This window comes from Cnephaeus nilssonii (assembly GCF_951640355.1).
Source record: "Cnephaeus nilssonii genome assembly, chromosome: 2".
NCBI classification, from domain to species: Eukaryota; Metazoa; Chordata; class Mammalia; order Chiroptera; family Vespertilionidae; genus Cnephaeus; species Cnephaeus nilssonii.
In genome coordinates, this window is record NC_137073.1 from 7,236,609 (window position 1) to 7,259,974 (window position 23,366).

General features: G+C 36.4%; 1 protein-coding gene across 1 annotated transcript; it reads left to right on the plus strand.

Moving 5' to 3' along the window:
* The first annotated feature begins 135 nt into the window (after window positions 1-135).
* On the plus strand, window positions 136-22,724 carry LOC307112337 (E3 ubiquitin-protein ligase RBBP6). Its single transcript, XM_079792939.1, has 15 exons — window positions 136-2,781; window positions 4,784-4,872; window positions 4,976-5,072; window positions 5,414-5,553; window positions 7,993-8,165; window positions 10,426-10,529; window positions 10,649-10,983; window positions 12,422-12,518; window positions 12,654-12,732; window positions 12,831-12,882; window positions 14,056-14,124; window positions 16,384-16,746; window positions 17,032-17,133; window positions 18,001-19,755; window positions 20,347-22,724. Exons 1-15 carry the CDS (start codon window positions 2,689-2,691, stop codon window positions 21,923-21,925), a joined length of 5,127 nt encoding a protein of 1,708 aa, XP_079649065.1. The 5' UTR covers window positions 136-2,688; the 3' UTR covers window positions 21,926-22,724.
* The last annotated feature ends 642 nt before the right edge of the window (window positions 22,725-23,366 follow it).

Genomic DNA, 23,366 nt, shown 5'->3' on the forward strand with positions numbered 1-23,366 from the left:
TTGTGTGTTCCCTGGCATGTCTGTATTACACTTTTAAAAGAAGTAGTTTATTTTACGCTTATTTAGGTTTCTCTATCTTTTTATTTTTTTAGTACTTTAAAAGTGGCTTTAATTTTTTAGGTAGAATTATCTGAAATGGAGACATTAGATAACAATATCCCCGTCATTTATTTGCTTGGGGTACATTTGCTGACATTTAGGGTGAGAGAAGAGCTTCAACAAGTGTAATTTGCTCCCATCTTAGGAGACTTAAGAATCACATGTATTGTTCCAAAAACCAAGTAAGATAAAATCACTAAACCAGGTTTTTACATTCTGATTAGAAGAAGTGAACGTATGTACATTTTGGTAACTCGGCCATCTCTAATCCAAGATGGCTGGCTATTTCTGTCTGTACTCTTCAGCTTTGTTTACTTAGTTGTCCTTCCATGTTGAGGCTCCAAAACTGGGTGCTCTTCCTACTAACTGAACATCAGAATTACATTGTGTTAGGGTCCTTTGATTTCAAGCAAGTGTATTTGGCATTGAAGATTTTAGATTCTTGCTCCCGGAAGCAAGACCGCAAATCAGATGTGGGGAGGTGTCTTTATGATGTCCACAGTATGCACCAAGCAGTTGTTTTGAAGACTTTGAATGTGGCAGAATTTGTTTTTATCAATAGTATCTGAGAGTTATTGTATTTATTGATGTTTAGAACATATAAATTTCTAGGCATTTTTAAACCATTCCTTGTCAGCAGTTCTCAGTTATTCCTACCTTGCTATATGTAGAAAACAATTAGATACCCTTCTAAATTTGTGGTACATTTGACTTCCTTGTGAGTTATAAAATATTTAGATGCTATGGTGATTATTTGGTGGGAAAAAGTTATTTAGATGCCATTGAATATTTGAAACCACTTTCAACCCAATAAATATCCAATACTAATAACAGGTTGGCAGAAAGCTACAAAGAAAGGACAAGAAAGCCTGGCATAAGAACAAAAAGACATATTTTAAGTGTTAAAGTGAGATGAACAAAAATGTTAGTTTTTCAGTTCCAGCAGTAAGAAAGTTAACGTAACTAATTTACTTTCTAAGGAAATGATCAGTATCATATTCGAGGTAGTAAAGGACTGTTTTAAAGGTTATTTGTTTCATTGGTTAGAAGCATATAGTATATAGATGATGGGTGACAGTTTATTCAGTTCTTGTTATTTAAATTCAAACAATTCCTAGTTGATGTAAAATGTAACCCTCTTTAAAACAGATTGACTGGGTTAATTTATTCTGGCTAAAAATAGGATATTGTAAATTCTTTCAAAAAAATTTTTAACTTGCCCCTTAAGATTAGTTCTATTAGGAAAGTAAGTTTAAGAGCTGGACAATGGTGAGGTCCCAGTGGTCGATTATATGGTTGAGTATTAGGAATGTGGGATTCATGCATTACGAACTTTTTAGAGTTCCTCAGTATAGAGCTAAGAACCTTTATTTAAGCATCTCAGTAATAATATCCATCAAACTAACTTTTAAAATCCTAAGATATTTATAAGATGTATTTTAAATTTAACTAACATTTTTATTTGCATTTATTGAATTTCTACTGTGGTGGGCATTGTGCTAAGAACTTTATATTGAAACTTGCTACATTTCTGTTGGGGCGCTTAAAAAATCATGCTGCTTTTAATACTCTTGAGTTCTCTGGAATACTTGGAAAATACCTGATGAAGACTTGCTTTTTTTGTTTTTTTCTTTGATTCAGACATCTTGTTACATTCTTCCCATTTTAAACTAGAGTTATAACCAATAATGCATGAGAGAATTATAACATAGAAAGATAAGAAGATAATGCTTTCATTTGGGTACACCTGTAGGGAAATTATATCTTCACAATTATATGCTAAAGATATGTATGTGTACGTGTACATATATGCACATACATATATACTTTTTAGAAACTGATATTAAAATCATGTCAGGGAACCAAATAATGAAAAAATTAAGAATGTCACATTTGAAAACACATTTTTTAAAGCCCCCTTATATCTGTCATTTCTAATACTTGCTCCCTTTGATTAATTTTCTTGTCTTCACATATTAAAATCATCCTCATATGAAACAGCTCTGTTTGCCCTGGCCTCAGGGCCCTTTTGTTTCCCCCTTTTGTTTAGCTTAACATCTCTGACAAAGTTGTGTTTTCTTCGTCAAGAAGCTATTTGTTACTCTCAGTATAGGAGACTAAACTTAGATTGAGCAGTGTATGCTTAAAACAAGATCAGAAGTCACAATTATGTGGGAGTTGTTTTATTCAAGATTATCTGAGCCTTTAAAGAACTGCTTGTTTTACAATTTACATAATGACATTCTAGGAAAGTTAGATTTCTTGCTCTCTCCTAGTGTCCATTGTCTTGAGCATCATCAAATTTAGAGACCATTGACAGACACGGAACTCTTACTTAGCCTTTAGTCACCTGCCTGAACAGAGTGCCTGTGTGATATGCTTTTCCTTACCCCATTTTCCCATTGTGCTTCAGCCCCCCTCAACTGTTAGCTTTTATAACTCTGTGTGACATATGTAGGGAAAGGAGGGGTAAGCTACACTTTCAGCTTTAAAACACATTTTAGAAAATAACATTCTTTAGAATACTTCTAAGAAAATGCCCAATATTTAAACATTAAGTGGCAGTGGGAACTAAATGATCACTTTTAGATGTTTTCAGTGTGGAACTTGAATGTGTGTTTAATTTTTTGTGAACAGATTGATGACTCTTCTGCGTCTATTTCTCTGGCCCAGCTTACAAAGGTATATATACATATATTCTTGAAAATATTAATCTTTTTCTAACATCGTATTTTTATGTGGAACAATTGTTTTAGAGGGGTTGGGGGTGGAGATGTTTTGTAAAAACATTGTATGTATTATTACTATCCTGTAAAGAGTAGTTGTGGTTTTGAGAAGATAGGGGGTGTATTTTGTCAGCCTCAGCACAATGTTTGGAGTGTTTTCATCTTCAAGACAGAAGAAACACAATGAAGCTACTCATACTTCCCCCCCCCCATATATTTTGTTTAATTATACATTGGAAACTAACAAAGTTCTGGAGGAATTCCTTGGTTTTGGCTGTAAATTATGTGGACTTTTATTTAAGCAGCCAAATAGAAACTTGCCTTTACATGGACGATTGCATGGTTCTTTCTTGAATATTTGAATTGAACCCATGAAGGTCAATATATTAAATGTGATACATTTGCTTCTTTATACTCTAGACTTGTAGTCTGTCTGCATTAGAAAAAGTTTTAAACAACCTAATTTGTTTGAACACAGACTACATGAATTGTGATGTATAAAGCTGTTTGCAGGAATATACCAATGTGTATGTTTGGCAGAGGGGCAAAATGTTACCTCCTGAAATCATTGTATATGCCATGTTTTGCTATAAGATTGCTTACATTTTTGCTTAACAGTGTGTACTTTTTATTTGGGAAAGCACTAGTAATGGACTACTTTTAAAACAATAGATTTAGCTTGCAAATCATGCCTTTTTTAGAAAAGGCAATTATTACAGAATAGGCAGATTTTTAAGGGCCAAAAAGGAAGTTTTCCAAACATCTTTTTTTCCCTACTATCAGAAATATAAAACCAAATTTAGCAACCAAGATTAATGAGTTGATGGGTTTTCCATTGGTGCTATCCTACTTTTCCTTGGTTTTGTTATAGGTTGTGTCCTTTTCCCTTAGAATGTACCCCCCAAAATGTCCTAGTTCCTTTTCTGGGAAAACTAAACATTAAAATTGATAACTCTAGAATATAAAGTGGGCTAAAAGTGTCCTCCTAATTTTCTAATACAAAGTAGTTTAGCATAGAGTTAACATCATTAGTTTATAGGTTACTGTTTTAATTCTTATGTACTGTAAGGATATTTGAGTTTGGGCCTATTCCTACCATTGTTTCTCTGTGGGAAACAGTTGGGGAGTTTTGGAGGTTTGGGGGATTTTTTTTAACTATTTGTAAATAAATGTTTGGGTTCAAACAAATTAGTTGTTGAACATGTAATCAAGTTTTCTGTAAATGTTGCTGTTCTAAGCTCTGTTAATGTTAAGCATTCTTTGTATACAAAATTACAATAAAATGTTAAAACTGGTTGCTTGTTTTGTGAATGAATGTAAAGATAAAAGCCCAATGAATGACTGATAAGAGTGCTAGATGCCTGAAGATTCAAGCTATTAGGACTCAACTCCCTTGGACCCTGCTTATATCTATACTTGTTTATACCTTAAAGATGAAGTTCATAAAAATTTGGAGTGTTGGATTTAAAATTATGAATGCTCATTGCATGTGCTTTGCTTTGTACTTAATTTGAAATTGGCACCACTCCCTTATAGAGCCTTCTGATTTTAAATATCAGTTGCATAATGTGTTCAGTTATTCTACCCCCAACCCCACCTCCCAGTTGTAAGTATAAAGTATAGTCTTAGTGCTATGACACTTGAATTATTTTTAAGGTTGGAAACATCAAGTGTTTCTTTCTAAACTTAAACTGTTTTTAACTCTTAAGAGGAGTAGTGTGCAAATCTTAACACAAGGTACAAACAGGGTCTAAGGTTTGAGTGCCCCCAGAAAGACTCTCCAGTCCCGAAGACAAACACCTGAGGAGCTCCTGGTGCCTCCTCTGGGTTATATGTGTAAATAGCTGTTTTTATGCAAGATTAGATACTGCTCTTTACAGGATGAGTGGTGTTGTGTTTGGCTGTGTGGTCTTAAATGTGTTTCTAATGTGTGTGTCAAATAATTACCTGTTAAACAGACTGCCAATCTGGCTGAAGCCAATGCTTCTGAAGAAGATAAAATTAAAGCAATGATGTCGCAATCTGGCCATGAATACGACCCAATCAAGTAAGTTCATACAAATAGGGACTTCAGGGTGGATTTCTCCCCCAATCAGAGGCTTTCTTTTTTTTTAAGACTTTGTGTACATGTAATTTTTTCTCCCTTTCAGTTACATGAAGAAACCTCTAGGTCCACCACCTCCATCTTATACCTGTTTCCGCTGTGGTAAACCTGGCCATTATATTAAGAATTGCCCAACAAATGGGGTAAGTCCAAAGTACAAAACATGGTACAGCTTATTTTTCTTACAGTTATTTATTAGCCATTTTATTTTTCTTGGTAAATACTGCCTTCTGGAGTACAATGGCAAATGACCACAGCCTCTGGAGCCAAATTGCCGGGCTTCAAATACTGGCTCTGCCACTTAATAGCTGAGTGAGGTTGGGCAAGTTACTTAATTTCTCCAAGCCTGTTACTTTTTGCCTGTGAATGGCTGTTGTGAGGATTAAGTGAAATCATGTGTAAATAATATATGTAGTTAGTAAACACTACATGTTAGCTAATGTTAAATTTCTCTCCCTCCTCATCTCCTTTCGTCTCTGAAAAGGATAAGAACTTCGAATCTGGTCCTAGGATTAAAAAGAGCACTGGAATTCCCAGAAGTTTCATGATGGAAGTGAAAGATCCTAACATGAAAGGTGCAATGCTCACCAACACTGGAAAATACGCAATACCAACTATAGATGCGTGAGTATTCAGATTAGATGTGGCCTGTGGGGACTGCAGTCGGTCCAGGTTTAGTGTTCTGTTTTGTCTTGAGCTTGGGACTTGGCCACTTCTGTGTTATGAATGAGAAGCTGCAGTCTGCTCCATTTAAAGCACATTTAAAATGAGTTTGGGGGCTTTTGTTACCAGTGAGTGCCACTTCCCTTGTAGTCTTGCAATTTTTTTCTTTTCCTGTCATTCCCTGCTTTCTTCCTCATTCACATATATACTGCCACATAAGCTCACATGCTCCTTGCACTTTTTAAGTTAACAAGACTTAATTGTTAAGAGAAACGAGGCTTAAAAATAGAAGTTGTGCAATATGTCAAGGTAAATGTAAGTGCCAAGAAGAAGTGAAACACTGAGCTATCTCTGTGAGTCTTAAGATTCTAAAATACAGTTTATTTTGTAAACCATTAGTTCAGGCCATCTCTAGCACAATAAGCTATACCTTAATGTTCATTTTTAATGAGTTTTCAAATTTAATTTTGTGAGCTAATTTTTAATGAAATGGATAGACATGAAAACCTAGGGAAATGGTTCAACTAGATAAGTTTCCTTTTATGTGCTCTTACTAATGCTTCTAATTACCTTTTTGTCACTCGCAACAGCTGTGAACTCACAATATTAAGTGTTGTTTTAGAGAACAACTTCATAGTGCATAAGAATCTCTGTGCTGAGTGGTCTAGGCACTCACGTGCCACTGCCACCTGCCACCGCTGCTGCATTTATAGCAGGTCCTCCCGGAGATTGTGAAGTTGCCTTGACAGATCTCAATTTAGAAAATAAGATGTCCCTGTTCTCAATGACATACAAAAGTGTTGTATGTAAGAACACAGTTTTTCCTCAGCTTCTTGCTATATTGTTGAAAGTAGTGTAGTGAGCCGAGGAGGACAATGAAAATGGCTTTGCCATGGAATGGGATTGAAAAGATTTAGTGTTTTTGAGTAGGTACTTCAGTAAACATCTTAGTTCACAGCTAAGAATTAGTGTTTTCCTAAATTCCCAACCCTGTTCACTTTCTTAACTTCACCCCCATCTGGTTTTTATCGGTTACCATCTTGTATTTTTGTGGTTCATTTTAGAGCATCCTGTTATTATGCTGTTTCTATTTCAGACATTTCATACATGCTTCCAATTTTAGGTTGAAATTATTTTTTACAGATACAATTTAAGAGCAGACAGCTTCATCTTAATAAAATATAGAAATAAAGTATTTAGTAAATAGATATTTGTGTTGGAAAAATGAGCATCACCTGTGAACCAGAGTTAATAATTCATTGCTTTTGAATGGTAAAATACAAAAAAAAAAAAAAAAGCCCATTTATGTCAAACACGCAGCAAATGCTGGGGAAAATGGGAGCCCAAATATTTTAATTAAAACTTTCACCCTCTCCATTAACACCACTAATAAGCAACTCAGATTCTTCTTCTGTTTCTTTTTCTATCCTCTCCTTTTTTTTTTCTTTTCTTTTCTTTTCTCTCTCGGGCAGTGGGAGACTCCTCTTTCACAAATTGGGAACAGTGGGGCATAAGCAAATTGACACTTATTTCTGGAATCGTGGTGATGTCTATGGAGCAACTGCAACACAAATAGCACACCTCAGGTACCTTCTCTGTCCAGCTGAGATAAACACACTCTGTTCCTTAATGAGATAGGAAATTTCTCTAGGAATTCCTGTTTTACAAGTTTGCCTGATTACAGAGAAGTTGGGGGTATTGGACGCAGTGGTGATGAGTCTGAGAGTAGCATGTTTTGGTTTTTTTATTTTTAATATATTTAATATCCAACATTTCTGCAGGTGTTACTTTAAATTTTTGTAGCATATTCTAATCATTTAAGTAAAAATTGACTATAAATGGATAAATTTCTTTTAAAATACTAATTATAAGTAGACCACTGGCCACTAATTATTGGTGTGGTTGGTGACATAATATTTCCCCTGAATTGTACCAATTTTAGTTTCCCATATTATGGCATTCACAGTAATTACCTTGACAGGTATTGAGGACTGTTAGACTATGGAGGGATTTTTTTTTACCCCCAGGAAACCTGGTAGGATAGAAAAATGTGATCAGGGTATTGCCGTGTCTAAATTCGAATCCTTCTGTGGCACTGAATGTGTCATTTTACCTTCTGGCCCTCAGTTCATAGAGCTGTGGATTCTAAGATCCTTTCAGCCACTCTAATAGCATTTCTTTGTTTCTTTTTGTGTACTTGTTGAGGATTTTATGCCTTTTTGTTGGTTAGATGGAGAGTAATAATTGCTCCCTTATTTTGGAAGATACTACACTCATGTCAACTAATTAGGCATTATACTGAATTATAAGTTCCCTTTATGGATATAGTGGAATTTGTAAATGTCTTAGAAATACTTTTCCTTCTTAACAGTGTTAAAATGCTAAAACCTTCTTTTACAGAGAAGCATATGCAATTGGGAAGAAAGAAAAGCCACCCTTCTTACCAGAGGAGCCCTCTTCATCTTCTGAAGAGGACGACCCTATCCCAGATGAGCTGCTGTGTCTCATCTGCAAAGACATTATGACTGATGCCGTTGTCATTCCCTGCTGTGGCAACAGCTACTGTGATGAATGTAAGGCATGCTCAGCCTTTGAAGACATATATTTTAGAATGTGGATACAGTTGACCTTTGAACAACATGGGGGTTAGGGGCGTTATAACCCCTTGCACAGTCAGAAATCCAAGTATAACTTTGACTCCCCCAAAACGTAACTGTTAATAGCCTACTATTGACTAGAAACCTTGCCAAAAAAAGTCAATTAATACATATTTTGTATGCTACATATATTATATTCTATATTCTTACAATAAAGTAAGCTAGAGAAGAGAAAATGTTATTAAGAAAATCATAAGAGCCGAAACCGGTTTGGCTCAGTGGATAGAGCGTCGGCCTGCGGACTCAAGGGTCCCGGGTTCGATTCCGGTCAAGGGCATGTACCTTGGTTGCAGGCACATCCCCAGTGGGGGTGTGCAAGAGGCAGCTGATCCATGTTTCTCTCTCATCGATGTTTCTAACTCTCTATCCCTCTCTCTTCCTCTCTGTAAAAAATCAATAAAATATATTTTTTTAAAAAAAGAAAATCATAAAGAGAAAATACTTTTACAGTACTGTACATATTTATTGGAGGGAAATCCATGTATAAGTGGACCCATGCAGTTCAAATCCACGTTTAAGGTTTAACTGTTTTACTTGGAAAGGCACTTAGCAACATTGTGAATTTTAATAAGATATAAAATGTTGATAATTGATTGAGCATTTAATAATGAGAATTCAGCTTTTGCTGCTATGTTTTTCTTTCAGGGTGACTGGCTGTGATGAGGTTTTAGAAAATGTAGGATTCTTGTTTCCTATACATTTTATCTTTTTTAAAGTTTTACTTATTTTTAAATTATTATTTTTTATTTTTTTTTTTACTGATTTCAGAGAGGAAGGGAGAGAGAGAGAAACATCAGTGATGAGAGAGAATCATTGATTGGCTGCCTCCTTCACGCCCCCCTACTGGGGATCGAGCCCACAACCTGGGCATGTGCCCTTGACCAGAATCGAGCCTGGGACCCTTTAGTCGGCAAGCCGACACACTATCCACTGAGCCAAACCAGACAGGCCTTAGGTAATCTGCAGATACTTTTAGATGGTAACTAATTCCCTTTCCTGGATTGTGAAAGGTATCTTATGTGGCCTCCCTCTTACCCAAGGTTTCGCTGTAGTTTCAGTTAACCAGGGTCAACCATGGTTCGAAAATATTAAATGGAAAATCCCAGAAATAAACGATTCATAAGTTTTAAATTGTGCACTGTTCTGAATAGCGTGATAAAATCTCATGCTGAGCAGTTTTGTCCCACCTGGGACCTGAACCATCCCTTTGTCCAGTGTCTCCACTTCCCTCCCATTAGTCCCTTAATTAGCTACATTGGTTATCACATTACTGTCATGGTATCACAGTTCTTGTATTCAAGTCACCCTTATTTTATTTTATTTATTTATTTATTTATTTATTTTTCTCCCCGCCCCAAGTCACCCTTATTTTAATCATGGCCCCATAGCACAAGAGTAGGGATTGCTGGCAATTCACATATGCTAAAAAAAAAAGCCAGAAAGTGCTTCCTTTAAATGAAAAGGTAATTCCTAAGTGTGATTTAGAACTGCTCTCTGTAAATAAATACCAACGTTTTGCCATGTGGTTACTTAATGGCATTTTTTTCTGATACTCCTATTAGCACTTTTTTTATTTTCTGCCACTCATCCTAAGTTTGTCCCTTCTTACTGAAATAAAAATGGTATCATCTGAAAACTTCACTGCTCTGGCCTTTTTCATTTCTAAAGATAGTTTTGAACTATAAATCTGTATTTGGGGGCCTTGTAGTGAAGACTAAAGTCGAGAGAGGAGATCACTTAAGACTTCTTTCAGAGTGTGTCTTGGATTTAGCAAACCACTTGTTCCTGAATTTTTTTACTACACTGGAACATAATCAGTGAATCTGTAATTCAGTGTTATTCCTACTTTGCTATAGATGTCTGGTTTCTTTGACTGAATAATGCTTCTGTTTCTTATAAAACCCTAGTAAGTCATATAAAGTTCTTTAAGACTAATTTTTCCTATAATATTCCAATTATTAGCTCAACAAAGAGAAAAGTATTTGAGAAAGAATGCTTTTTTGAAAATTTTAAATGTTTAAATTATATTCATGATTTCTATTTTTAAGGCAGAAAGAAGTTAGAGCAGAGAGCTATGAGGCAAGGGACTAGAAATGATTAGTGATATGTGCTTGGAAAACAGTAATGTAACTGGACAGTAGTACACTTTCATTAATATTTAAAATGTTATATATAGGTATAAGAACAGCACTCTTGGAATCAGAGGACCATACATGCCCAACGTGTCATCAAAATGATGTCTCTCCTGATGCTTTAATTGCCAATAAATTCTTACGACAGGTAGCTGTCTTTCTATTCCTTTTATAATACTTTTCTGAAAAAATATTAATCTTTTAATTGATTTAACTACTTGTGTAAACACTGCATTACATTTTTTGCATTTTATGTTTGGTGTCTAGGCTGTTAATAACTTCAAAAATGAAACTGGTTATACAAAAAGACTACGGAAACAGTTACCACCACCACCACCCCCAATACCGCCTCCGAGACCGCTCATTCAGCGGAATCTACAACCTCTGATGAGATCTCCAATATCAAGACAACAAGATCCTCTGATGATTCCAGTGACGTCTTCGTCAGGTCACCCGGCTCCCTCTATGTCTTCATTAACTTCTAATCAGTCTTCCTTAGCCCCTGCTGTGCCTGGAAATTCATCTACCCCAGCGCCTGTACCTGATATAACTGCAACGGTCTCCATATCAGTCCACTCAGAAAAATCAGATGGGCCTTTTCGGTAAGTCTGGATTTCCCAGTGTTAGGAAACAAGTGAGAACAGTAATGTGGTTTTTATGTATATTGTTTTAATGGTTGCTTTAGTGACCTGCAGTTTGTATGTCCTTGGGGACCACTGTGCTCAGCAACGTGGGTAACTTGTAAGAAATGGCTTAATCTTAGTTGGAGGAAGAGGCAGATAAAGGAGGTTGATTAGCAATGATTAAACATCCCAAAGTAAAAAACTGCAGGTTGCCAACACCCCCTATTATATGTTGAATTGTATCCTATAACAGTGACACTTTACTTGTGGTCATACTAATGTATTGGAAATGAACAGATTGAGCAGAACTAAGGACATTTTATTTTTTTTTTTTTCTATTTTATTGATTTTTTACAGAGAGGAAGGGAGAGGGATAGAAAGCTAGAAACATCGATGAGAGAGAAACATCGACCAGCTGCCTCCTGCACACCCCCTACCAGGGATGTGCCCGCAACCAAGGTACATGCCCTTGACCGGAATCGAACCTGGGACCCTTCAGTCCGCAGGCCGACGCTCTATCCATTGAGCCAAACCGGTCTCGGCGAGAACTAAGGACATTTTAAAGGCGAAGGAAGGGGGCATAAAACATTGGTAAAGGTAGAGAGGTCAGCAATGATCATTGTTTTGGAGCATAATTACGTAGAAAAGTAGTGAAGACTCGCTTAAGTATTTCCTCTTAAGAAATAAAAGTGACCTTTGACCATGTAATCCAGCAGTTCATAAATTCTTAAAAGGTCAACCAGTTGTGGGTTGTTGGGGTTTTGTTATCCTCACCGGAGGATACGTTGGTTTTTCTGTTGTTTTTATTGATGTTGGAGAGAGAGAGGAAAAAATAACAACCATCAATGGGTGGCCTCCGGAAGAGGCCTCACTGGCAGTGGAACACACAGCCTTTGGTGTACAGAGTGATGCCGGGCCTGTTTCAGACATGCTGGAGCAGAATCGTGAGGTGTGGGACCTTCACATGTCCATGTAAGAAATCCCACTGGTAGGTAGGTTAGCCTTTCATTTGACTAACAGTGGGAATAAAGCCCAGAGTTCATTGGATTATCTGAAAATTGTCCCCTTTAATTTATTGGCAGATTTAGAAGTAGAATTTAATCTTAATCCTATAGTGTGTGTGTGTTCCCACACTTTGAGCTTCTTTTTTTCAAGCTTTATTATTGTTATAACTGAACTGATTTCTAGCATATCCATCATAAATCCTTGATGGTGCTTCTTAAGGAGGTCTCTTCTTTTTACTTTTCCCTTGTATGTGAAGGACTCCAAAAGTCCAGTCTCTCACCTTCCTCAGAAGTTTTCATCATCTTTGATTTAACTCATCGTAGTGCAGAGGATGAAAAACAGTTGTAACTTTTACTCTTATTCCTCCATGTCTGATAACTTTTTAGTGTATTGTAAATTATTGTTTTTTTAGGGATTCCGATAATAAGATATTGCCAGCTGCAGCCCTTGCCTCAGAACATTCAAAGGGAACATCTTCAATAGCAATCACTGCTCTTATGGAGGAGAAGGTAAGTTTTACTGGCTTTTAAATTTGTAGACTTTTTTAACAGTAGAGTTTTTCTGTTTTGAGGTGCTTGTTTGTTTGTTTGTTTGTTTAACTGTTTGTTAAAAACTATTTTTTTATTTGTGTTTTTTTCCTAAAGGGTTACCAGGTGCCTGTGCTTGGAGCCCCATCTTTGCTTGGACAGTCATTATTGCATGGACAGTTGATCCCTACAACTGGTGAGTAAAATCATTCTGGTTTGAACATTTTTTCCTTTAATTTTTTCTAAACACAATATAATATTTACTTACTGTTTTTGTTTATTTTTGCTTCCAAGGTCCAGTAAGAATAAATGCTCGTCCAGGTGGTGGTCGACCAGGTTGGGAGCAGTAAGTATATGTTTGAAATAATCTTCAGCTGATTGCTTTGATCTAGATAATGGAAACTATAATCTAGACAGTGTATTGCTGAATGTCTTTTGTTGTAAACTCTTACATATCATGTTAACATGGTCTTTATGTAAAATATCACAAATTCAAAATTATGAAGAATTCTTTTCTAAAAGAATGAGTAATTCTTTTCTAAAATTTAAAATCTTAAAAAATTCCTTTTATTTTTGTCCTAACAAATAGTGATCTTGACAGGACCTCAGTTAATGAATAGATAAGAATAACTTGAAAGAATAGTTTAAATACTGACTCACTTATTTATGCTAATCGATTAAATTTCTTCCTGTTCTTAATTTGGATGTTCAAAATTTGATACATACTGAGATTAAAGCCCACACAACACAAAATTTCTCATTTTGAATAGTCTGTTAGTGAAATTTTACTGCATATTATTATCTATATGGTTTTCTGCCCTGAAATATAAAGAACTTGAATCTTCTTATAGCATATTAAAAATCTGTAGATTTACTAATTATCTTTCTATATATATACAATCATTTTTGCTTATATAATTCATACTAACAGGCTTATGTATTTGTATAAACTGGCTTATATTCTAAAACTTAGATTTTTTTGTTGTTATTTTGATTGAAAGATAAACCAAATATCTTTATAAAAAATTTAAATGAGAGACTAATGGAATATATTAGCAGGAAAAATGTGAGATTTGGAGCCAGGTAGACCTGGGTTTGAATCCCAGCTTTTCCATTTACTAGCGATATGATAGTGGGCAGTGGGACACCTCTCAGCTTATTTCCTTATCTATAGAAGTGGATTGGTACTGCCCACCTAAACATATAAAATGCCTACACAGGGCCTGGCAGGTGAAGGGCTTTGTTCCTTTTCTGTAACAATGAGTTCACAGACTAACTTATAGAATGCTAATTGAATATAACAGAAAATATTCTATATTGAGGTGTCATTATTGTTCCAATACATTAATCAGAAAAATTAGTTTAAGTAAATGTTATGCTTGCTCTCATATCTGCTCTATCTGGAACTTGTAAGAGTTGGGAACAGAGAGTAAGAAACGTTTTCAGAGTAGTTAAAGTTAATGTATACACACTAAAAGGTAATGTGTTATAATCAAGCTTATTTTATCTTTCCATACAGTTCCAACAAGCTTGGATATCTGGTTTCTCCGCCACAGCAAATTAGGAGGGGAGAGAGGAGTTGCTACAGGTAGGCTTGCTGAAATTCTTGAAAAACACTAATCTGATGATACACTCAAAAATATAACACATAGAAATTAAAGCCCAGTTATGGTTTACACTTACTTAAGTCCTCAATAGTTGCCCTTAAGAGGTCTAGGAAAAATGGATTATATTAGTAGTTAATTACAGTTTTAAGGCTCCTTTCCAACATCAATCCACTGCTTTCTCCCTGTCAGCACACAGCAGATTGTTGACTTACATTTACTCTTTTGAGTGTAGAAGGAAGTCATTAAGGCCCAGAGCGTGTTTAAGTTAACCAGCTCAGCGCCCAAAGCTCCCAAGTGTGAAGCATTGTATTTATTTCTCTTCTAGACTCAATTGTCCCAGTCTTTTTTTTTTTTTCTTTTCTTTTCTAAAAGAAGAGACAAGGAGAATGTTAGGAGCTCGTGCCCTACACGGGAACAAGCAGTTATTAATCTAAGAAGTAAATAGGTCATACTCACACACCACCAGGGTAAAGGGTTCTCCAAGGTAACTTTATGATGGGATTAGTAAAGGTAGAGTAAACCTTCGATTTTGTGGACCTCAACTTAACAGACAAAATTTCCTGTTTGTATGTCATATATGAAAACTAATACCCTTTTAATTTTTAAATGCTTTTAACCAAAATTTGTTTATAATTAGGTTAACAGGTTATTTTCGTTATTAATTCACCGTAATTTTTAACAAATTTTATCAAATAGGCCATTTGTTGGAAAAAACACTAGTAATTTTGCCAACATAAATAAATATTACATATCTACAATTGTAAGTCTACATTTTTTAAATCCAAGAGTCACTGCTTGTAAATAATGTTCTACAAATGATTAGCACATGACCACACTGCATTGCATGAAACAGTTGGTTCTGTTATCATGTGGCGTGACTTTCTGCAGCAGTTTTCACACATGCCAGCCCATGTTCTCACATGCTAAGCCATGCCCCAGGCATGTGTGTTTGTTTATTCTCAGCAACTGGTGAATGCATACATTTGCTTTACCTATTCATTATAAATGTAAAGACTTTTCTGTGAAATTAATTAAACTTTCATGCATACTTAATTTTAAATACACAAACATGTCTACATAAGTAAAAACAGGTAAACTAATTTGTCAGTTTTTTTGTCAGACACATTCAGAAAACCTACTTTATTTTTAACTGTATAATGGGCTTCCAGCTTTAACGGACAGCCCCTCGCCCAAATTAATCCATTATATCGACGTTTTACTGTATTTTCTAGTGCTCCATTAAGAATTGTTAAGCTTCTGAAAGTTAACTAATACTTCGTATAGATCACATTAATGGAAGATAATATTTACTAAATCAGACTCTGAAAAGAGGCTTAAAATCTAAGCACCCTTCCTGCTACTACTTTGTATTAGCTATAATTTAAAGAATCTTTAGTTTAACAGAAAGAAATCCACTATTTTATTTTATTATCATTGTTTTTTAATCCTCACTTGAGGATATGTTTTTTATTGATTTTAGAGAGAGAAGAAGAGAGAGAGAGAAAGAGAAACATCGATCGGTTGCCTCACGCAAGTGCCCCAACCAGAGATCAAACCCGCAACCTGGGTATGTGCCTTGACTGGGAATCAAACCCGAAACCCTTCAGTGCATGGAATGACACTCTAGCCAGGGCAAGAACCCCACACTTTTAAAGAAGCCATTATTACTTCGATGAGGCACAAATCAGAAACTTTGGCCATCTCTGTTATTTGACCTAAACCTTTGAGAGAAAGCAGTGTAATTTTAAATTACTCGTTACAAATGTTAAAACTAGTAATTTATTCTACTTTGAAGGGTCTTTACCCACTTCTTCCCTCAAAAAGATTATAGGAAGTGTTTTTCCTCCTTTTAAACTTTTGGTCTGGGAAGACATTTTGGGAAGAACTAAGTGCCTATATCACAGAAATAGTAACCTGTCAGCTAGTTCCTTTAAAGGAAAAATTAGGAACTAATGAGATAGTTGTAGGGTGATAATAAATCTGAACTTTACAAAAGAGAACTTCCAAGTATACTTTGGCTGTGTAGAGAAGGCCCCGTATACTTACATCATCTCAGTCCCTAGGTAGCCTTTACAATTATTTTTATATGTAAGTGATGGTACATATAAGTGATATCAGTGTCCTTATTCTAATCCATTGTTTATAAGTTTGAAAATAATTACAGATAGAAAAGACAAGCTTACTTACCTCAGGTGATTTTAGTTTGAAGGAATAACATCTTGGAATTTTTATTTCTCCAGAAGTATAAACCGTGGACGACACCACAGCGAAAGATCACAGAGAACTCAAGGCCCATCACTACCAGCAACTCCAGTTTTTGTGCCTGTTCCACCCCCTCCTCTGTATCCACCTCCTCCACATACACTGCCTCTCCCCCCGGGTGTTCCTCCACCACAGTTTTCTCCTCAGTTTCCTCCTGGCCAGCCACCACCTGCTGGGTATAGTGTCCCTCCCCCAGGGTTCCCTCCAGCACCAGCCAATTTATCAACACCTTGGGTATCATCAGGAGTGCAGACTGCTCATTCAAATACCATCCCAACAACACAAGCACCACCTCTGTCCAGGGAAGAATTCTATAGAGAGCAGCGACGGCTAAAAGAAGAGTAAGTGTGTTCATTTGAAATTATACACTTTCATTTTCTGATGTAACCTTAAGCAGGTATCTATGGAAACATTTTCCATTGTTTCCAGTTAGTACAAGAAAAATCACGTAGAAATCGAACCAAAGCCATACAAGCAACTTCCTCAGGGATTCCTAGTTATCTGTAGTTTTAAAGTGGAAAACTAATGGCAATTTCATTCATTTCATTCATGGTCTAATTACATTTGTCTTGTTAGTTTTCTTAATGGTTTTTGTTAACTTTCACTCTTTAACTTTATTTTACTAGGGAAAAGAAAAAGTCCAAGCTAGATGAGTTTACAAATGATTTTGCTAAGGAATTGATGGAATACAAAAAGATTCAAAAGGAGCGTAGGCGCTCATTTTCCAGGTTAGTGTTTTGCAAGCCTTCACAACAGAATTACAAATGGGACTTTGCCTATCCAGGGATTAGCTATGGATATAAATAACACTGCACTTAACGGAGTTTTTCTGATTCGGTCTAGATATATAGAAATGGAGACGTAGCTTATTTCCCAATAGCCTTTTATTGAAATAATGTCTCAATGTCAATTCTATTGTGTAGAACTAGCAGTTAATGGGGATTAAAGTACCCTTGTCCCTTGAACTTATTTATAGTGTGAAATAATTGGGAAATGTTTGTGGAAGGAAAGAAATAGGGGAATAGCCAAAGCACACATCTGAGGACACTGTTACTTAAGGCTACAGCTTCTTGCTGGAACATTAACCTGTGTGATTATGATGTATGATAGAACACAAGTTGCTTTATTGATAGAAAAACTGAATTACTATAAAAATTCCCTGGAAGTTTGTTTAAAAGACTTATTTTTTAAGCTTACATTTGAAATGCGGTTTCTTTTAAAGCTAGATTATATTGGCCAACATAGGACAAAAGAAATTGCTCATAATTAAATGAGCAAATAGGAAGTAAAATGTAAATGTAATTGGCAGTTTTTTAAATGTTAAGTTTATTAGCTCATATAACTCACGGTACATTAATGCACTTCACTCTAATTGTTAAGATTTCACTTTTGTTTTGTAACAAATGATTGATCTGACCTTTGCGTAGTGTATTTTATTCCATTCCAATAAAGGCCACTGTGCCTCTTTAATCATCCAAAATGAAATTTGATACAAAGATTGAACCCTGAGGAGAAGCATACTAGAATCTGAGAGTCTGTGTTTTATTTTGTATATATTTCTCAACTGTCCAACTTGTTTTGTTTTTTGTTTTTAGGTCTAAATCTCCTTATAGTGGTTCCTCATACTCCAGAAGTTCTTATACTTACTCTAAATCAAGATCTGGTTCAACGCGGTCACGTTCTTATTCTCGATCATTTAGCCGCTCACACTCTCGTTCCTATTCGAGATCACCTCCATATCCCAGAAGAGGCAGAGGCAAGAGTCGAAATTACCGCTCACGGTCTAGATCTCATGGATATCATCGATCTAGGTCAAGGTCACCACTATATAGACGATATCATTCACGATCAAGATCCCCTCAAGCATTTAGGGGACAGTCTCCGAATAAACGTACTGTACCACAAGGGGAAACAGAACGTGAATATTTTAATAGATACAGAGAAGTTCCACCACCATATGACATAAAAGCTTATTATGGGAGGAGTGTTGACTTTAGAGACCCATTTGAAAAAGAGCGTTACCGAGAATGGGAGAGAAAATACAGAGAGTGGTATGAAAAATACTACAAAGGTTATGCTGCTGGAGCACAGCCTCGACCATCAGCAAATAGAGAGAACTTTTCTCCAGAGAGGTTATTACCACTTAATATCAGGAATTCTCCCTTTACAAGGGGCCGCAGAGAAGATTATTCGGGTGGACAAAGTCATAGAAGTCGAAACATAGGTGGTGGCAACTATCCAGAAAAGCTTTCAACAAGAGACAGTCACAATCAGAAGGATAGTACAAAATCAAAAGAGAAGGAGAGCGATGGTGCTGCAGGAGATGGTAAAGGGAGTAAACATAAGAAACATCGAAGGCGAAGAAAGGGGGAAGAAAGTGAAGGCTTTCTAAACCCAGAGTTATTAGAACCTTCTAGAAAATCAAGGGAACCTACAAGTGGCGAAGAAAATAAAACGGATTCGTTATTTGTTCTTCCGAGTAGAGATGATGCTACACCAGTTAGAGATGAACCAATGGATGCAGAATCCATCACTTTTAAATCAGTGTCTGAAAAGGACAGGAGAGAAAAAGATAAGCCAAAAGCAAAAGGAGACAAGACCAAACGAAAAAATGATGGATCTGCTGTGTCCAAAAAAGAAAATGTAAAACCTGCTAAGGGATCCCAAGAAAAACTAGAGGGAGAACGTGAAAAATCTCCTCGATCTGAACCTCCACTTAAAAAAGCCAAAGAGGAGACTCCAAAGACTGACAGTGCTAAATCATCATCATCCTCTCAAAAAGATGAAAAGGCCACTGGCACTCCCAGAAAGGCTCACTCTAAGTCTGCAAAAGAACACCAAGAGACAAAACCTGTCAAAGAGGAAAAAGTGAAGAAAGACTATTCCAAAGATGTCAAATCAGAAAAATTAAGTAGTAAGGAAGACAAGGCCAAGAAGCCTACTGAGAAAAGTAAGCCTCTTGACAGCAAAGGAGAAAAAAGAAAAAGGAAAACTGAAGAAAAAGGTGTAGAGAAAGATTTTGAATCTTCAATGAAAATCTCTAAACTCGAAGTAACTGAAATAGTGAAGCCATCACCAAAACGCAAAATGGAACCTGATATTGAAAAGATGGATAGGACCCCTGAAAAGGACAAAAGTTCATCATCAACAGCCCCAACCAAAAAAATCAAGCTCAACAGAGAAACTGGTAAAAAAATTGGAAGTACAGAAAATATATCTAATACAAAAGAAACCTCTGAAAAATTGGAGTCAGCATCTAGCAAAGTTAAACAAGAAAAAGTCAAAGGAAAGGTCAGACGAAAAGTAACTGGAACTGAAGGATCCAGCTCCACTCTTGTGGACTATACTAGGTATTTGATATGGATGGATGGGTGGGTGGGTGTTTTTGGGAGAGGGTTTTCTTTAAAAGTAGAATATGTTAATTAAGAATGTGTTTTGATACGGGGGGGTTGGGCTGGTTTACTTTAAAGATAAGTTTATAAGTCAGTTTTAGGGGTGAGTCATTGTTTTTTATGCAGTCATATTGCTTAAATCATTTATATCTCTGTTAGAGTAGACTTATCCCTTTTGGAAGTTAAATGTGTGATTTTTTAAAATATTTTCATTGATTTTTTGTTTTAGAGAGAGAGGGGGAGAGAGAGAGAGAGAGAGAGAGACATCAATGTGAGAGGGAAACAGTTGGCTACCTCCTGTGTGCACATGTGCGCGCGCACACATATACACACGCGAACACACCCCACACCATAGATTGAGCCCACAACTTGGGTGTGTACCCTGACTGGAAATTGAACCAACAATCTTTTGGTGCAAGGGACGATGCTCAAACAACTGAGCCACATGAACCAGGGCAAAGAAACATCATGTATTAGCCTTTTTATATTTATCAGTGTTTTAATAAAAGTACATTCTTCATTAATTGAAAATATTTTATTTCTTTTTAGTACGAGTTCAACTGGAGGCAGTCCTGTGAGAAAATCTGAAGAAAAAACAGATACAAAGCGAACTGTCATCAAAACTATGGAAGAATATAATAATGACAATACAGCTCCTGCTGAAGATGTCATTATTATGATTCAGGTTCCTCAGTCCAAATGGGATAAAGATGACTTTGAATCTGAGGAAGAAGATGTTAAAGCCACACAGCCTGTATCAAGTGTAGGAAAACCTGCCAGTGTTATAAAAAATGTTAGCACTAAACCATCAAATATAGTCAAGTATACTGAAAAAGAAAGCGAGCCAGCAGAGAAGCTTCCAAAACTCACCAAGGAAGTGAGCCATGAAATCATACAACATGAGGTCAAAGGTTCAAAAAACTCTGCATCTAGTGAAAAAGGGAAAACCAAAGAGAGAGAGCATTCAGTATTGGAGAAGGAAAATCCTGATAAGAGGAAGAGCAGCAGTCAGCCAGAGAAAGATAGTAATTTGGACCGTCTCAATGAACAAGGTAATTTTAAAAGTTTGTCTCAATCTTCCAAAGAGACTAGAACTTCAGATAAGCATGATTCCACTAGAGGTTCCTCAAGTAGAGACTTTACTCCCAGTAGAGACAAGAAATCCGACTATGACAGCAGAGAATATTCAAATTCCAAACGTAGAGATGAACGGAATGAATTAACAAGAAGAAAAGACTCTCCTTCTCGGAGCAAAGATTCTGCATCTGGACAGAAAACTAAGCCAAGGGAGGAAAGAGATTTGCCTAAAAAAGGAACAGGGGATTCCAAAAAAAGTAATTCTAGTCCCTCAAGAGACAAAAAACCTCATGATCATAAAGCCACTTCTGATACTAAACGCTTAAGTGAAGAGACAAAATCTGTAGATAAAAATCCCTGTAAGGATCGTGAGAAGCATGTGTTAGAAACAAGGAACAGTAAAGAGTCAAGTGGCAATAAATTACTTTATATACTTAATCCACCAGACCCACAGACTGAAAAAGAGCAGGTTGCTGGGCAAATTGATAAGAGTGCTACCAAGCCTAAACCCCAGTTAAGTCACTCCTCTCGGCTTTGCTCTGACTTAACTAGAGAAACTGATGAAGCTGCTTTTGAACCAGATTATAATGAAAGTGACAGTGAAAGCAATGCATCAGTAATAAAAGAGGAAGATACTGCGGGGAAAATTTCTAAGGAACTGAAAGAAAAAGTCGTAGAGAAAGTAAAAGAGAGCCCGGACACGGCAGCAGTCAGCCAGATAGGCGTCCCCAGGAGCCAGAGTCAGAGCAGTCCCAGTGTTAGTCCAAGTAGAAGTCACAGCCCTTCTGGAAGCCAAACTCGAAGCCACAGTAGCAGTGCCAGCTCAGCAGAGAGTCAGGACAGCAAGAAGAAGAAGAAAAAGAAGGAAAAGAAAAAGCACAAGAAACATAAAAAACATAAGAAGCATAAGAAGCATGCAGGCCCTGAAGCAGAATTGGAAAAAAGCCAGAAACACAAACACAAGAAAAAGAAATCAAAGAAGAGCAAAGATAAAGAGAAGGAGAAGGAGAAGGAGAAAGATGACCAAAAAGTGAAATCTGTCACTGTGTAGAAGGACAGATTTTTAAAATTGACTTAATTACTAAGTCATCTGTATTAAATTTTGTTATAATGTAAAGAGATTCAAGCCTTGTAAATAATGATATGGAAGACCCTGTGCTGCACTTAAAATATTGCTGCTTGATTATTTGATTTTTACATCAGAGCTTTATAACACGAACTTTTGTACAGAATTGTGAGTTGTGACCATGTAACATGAGAGGTTTTGCTAGGACCTATTATTTTTAACCACCATTAATTAGTTGGGGTGGAGTTTACTGTACTGTGAAATTTTCACATTTGAATTTTTTAATTGCCTGGCAAAAGCTGATATCAGTTCTAAAATATCAGCAGAATGATTTGCTGAATTCATTACAACCCCGTTATGTCACTTTTTGATTACAATAAAAGTTTTCAGGAAACTTTTCAAATGTGGAATATTGCATTATTTGAATAAAGTGTCACATCTTTTTCTCCTTCCATTTCCCTATTTAAAATACCATTTGAGCCTTTAAGGTGAATTGAACATACAAAATTTTGAAGAAAACATAGAAGTTGTGTTTTATTGGGGCAGGTAGTAGGTGGCCAGAAGTAAATAAATCAGCATTAATTGGAGATTAAGTTGAATAAATCTAGAAGGGTCTTTTTTTTTAATATGTCTTTACTTATTTTAGAGAGAGGAAGGATGAGGGATAGATAGAAACATGAATGAAAGAGGAACATCAATTGGCTGCATGCCTCCCAGCGGGGATTGAACCAGCAACTGGGGCATGTGCCCTGACTGGGAATGAACTAGTGGCCTCTTGGTTCATGGGTTGACGATCAATCACTGAGCCACACTGGCCCAGCAAAAGATCTTATATTAGAAGATTGTTTGGACTTGAGGGTTTTTTGTTTTGTTTTTTTCTGGGCTTGAATTTTAGAGATGAGGAATTGTGATTTTTTTATGGTCATGTATTTTTCTTGAAACCCTGATGAAGGAGTATTAAGGTCTTGGTAAAGTGCCAGCTAAAGGGAACATAGTGAGCACCTGTGCCCAGTCCATAAAAGCAAGCAGCAATAGGTCCGGAAGCACTACATACAACTTATGGATTTTCTTAACCCTTTGCACTCGCTTTTTTCTCGATTCCTTTATTCTAATGCTAACCGTGTCAAGTCACATGGCTGTGGTTCGGGAAGGTGGAGTGTAGGCAGTGAAAAGCTATTGAAAGGATTTGGATTTAGGACACTGGAAACAAACATAAACAGGGATTTAGAAGGTGTGGTGGGAGGAGAAAGGATGCACCTCAGCGGCAGTTGGCTTATTAACCTGTCTCCTTGCCTTGAATTAGTGTCTTCAGAGTGTGTGTGACTCCAGTACTATGTTCAGTTTTTGGGACCTGATTTCTGGTGATATCTATACTAATAATAGCCTAGGGCTGTCACGACCTAAACGACCAGATGGACAACCGGTC

What these genes read in the sequence shown, in the direction of transcription:
- LOC307112337 (XM_079792939.1), top strand. Translation starts at nt 2,689, where the DNA reads ATGTTTTCAGTGTGGAACTTGAATGTGTGTTTAATTTTTTGTGAACAG. An exon ending in CAACAGCTACTGTGATGAAT is followed by an intron (nt 8,166 to 10,425) that starts GTAAGGCATGCT and finishes TGTTATATATAG; the next exon opens with GTATAAGAACAGCACTCTTG. An exon ending in GGTCGACCAGGTTGGGAGCA is followed by an intron (nt 12,883 to 14,055) that starts GTAAGTATATGT and finishes CTTTCCATACAG; the next exon opens with TTCCAACAAGCTTGGATATC.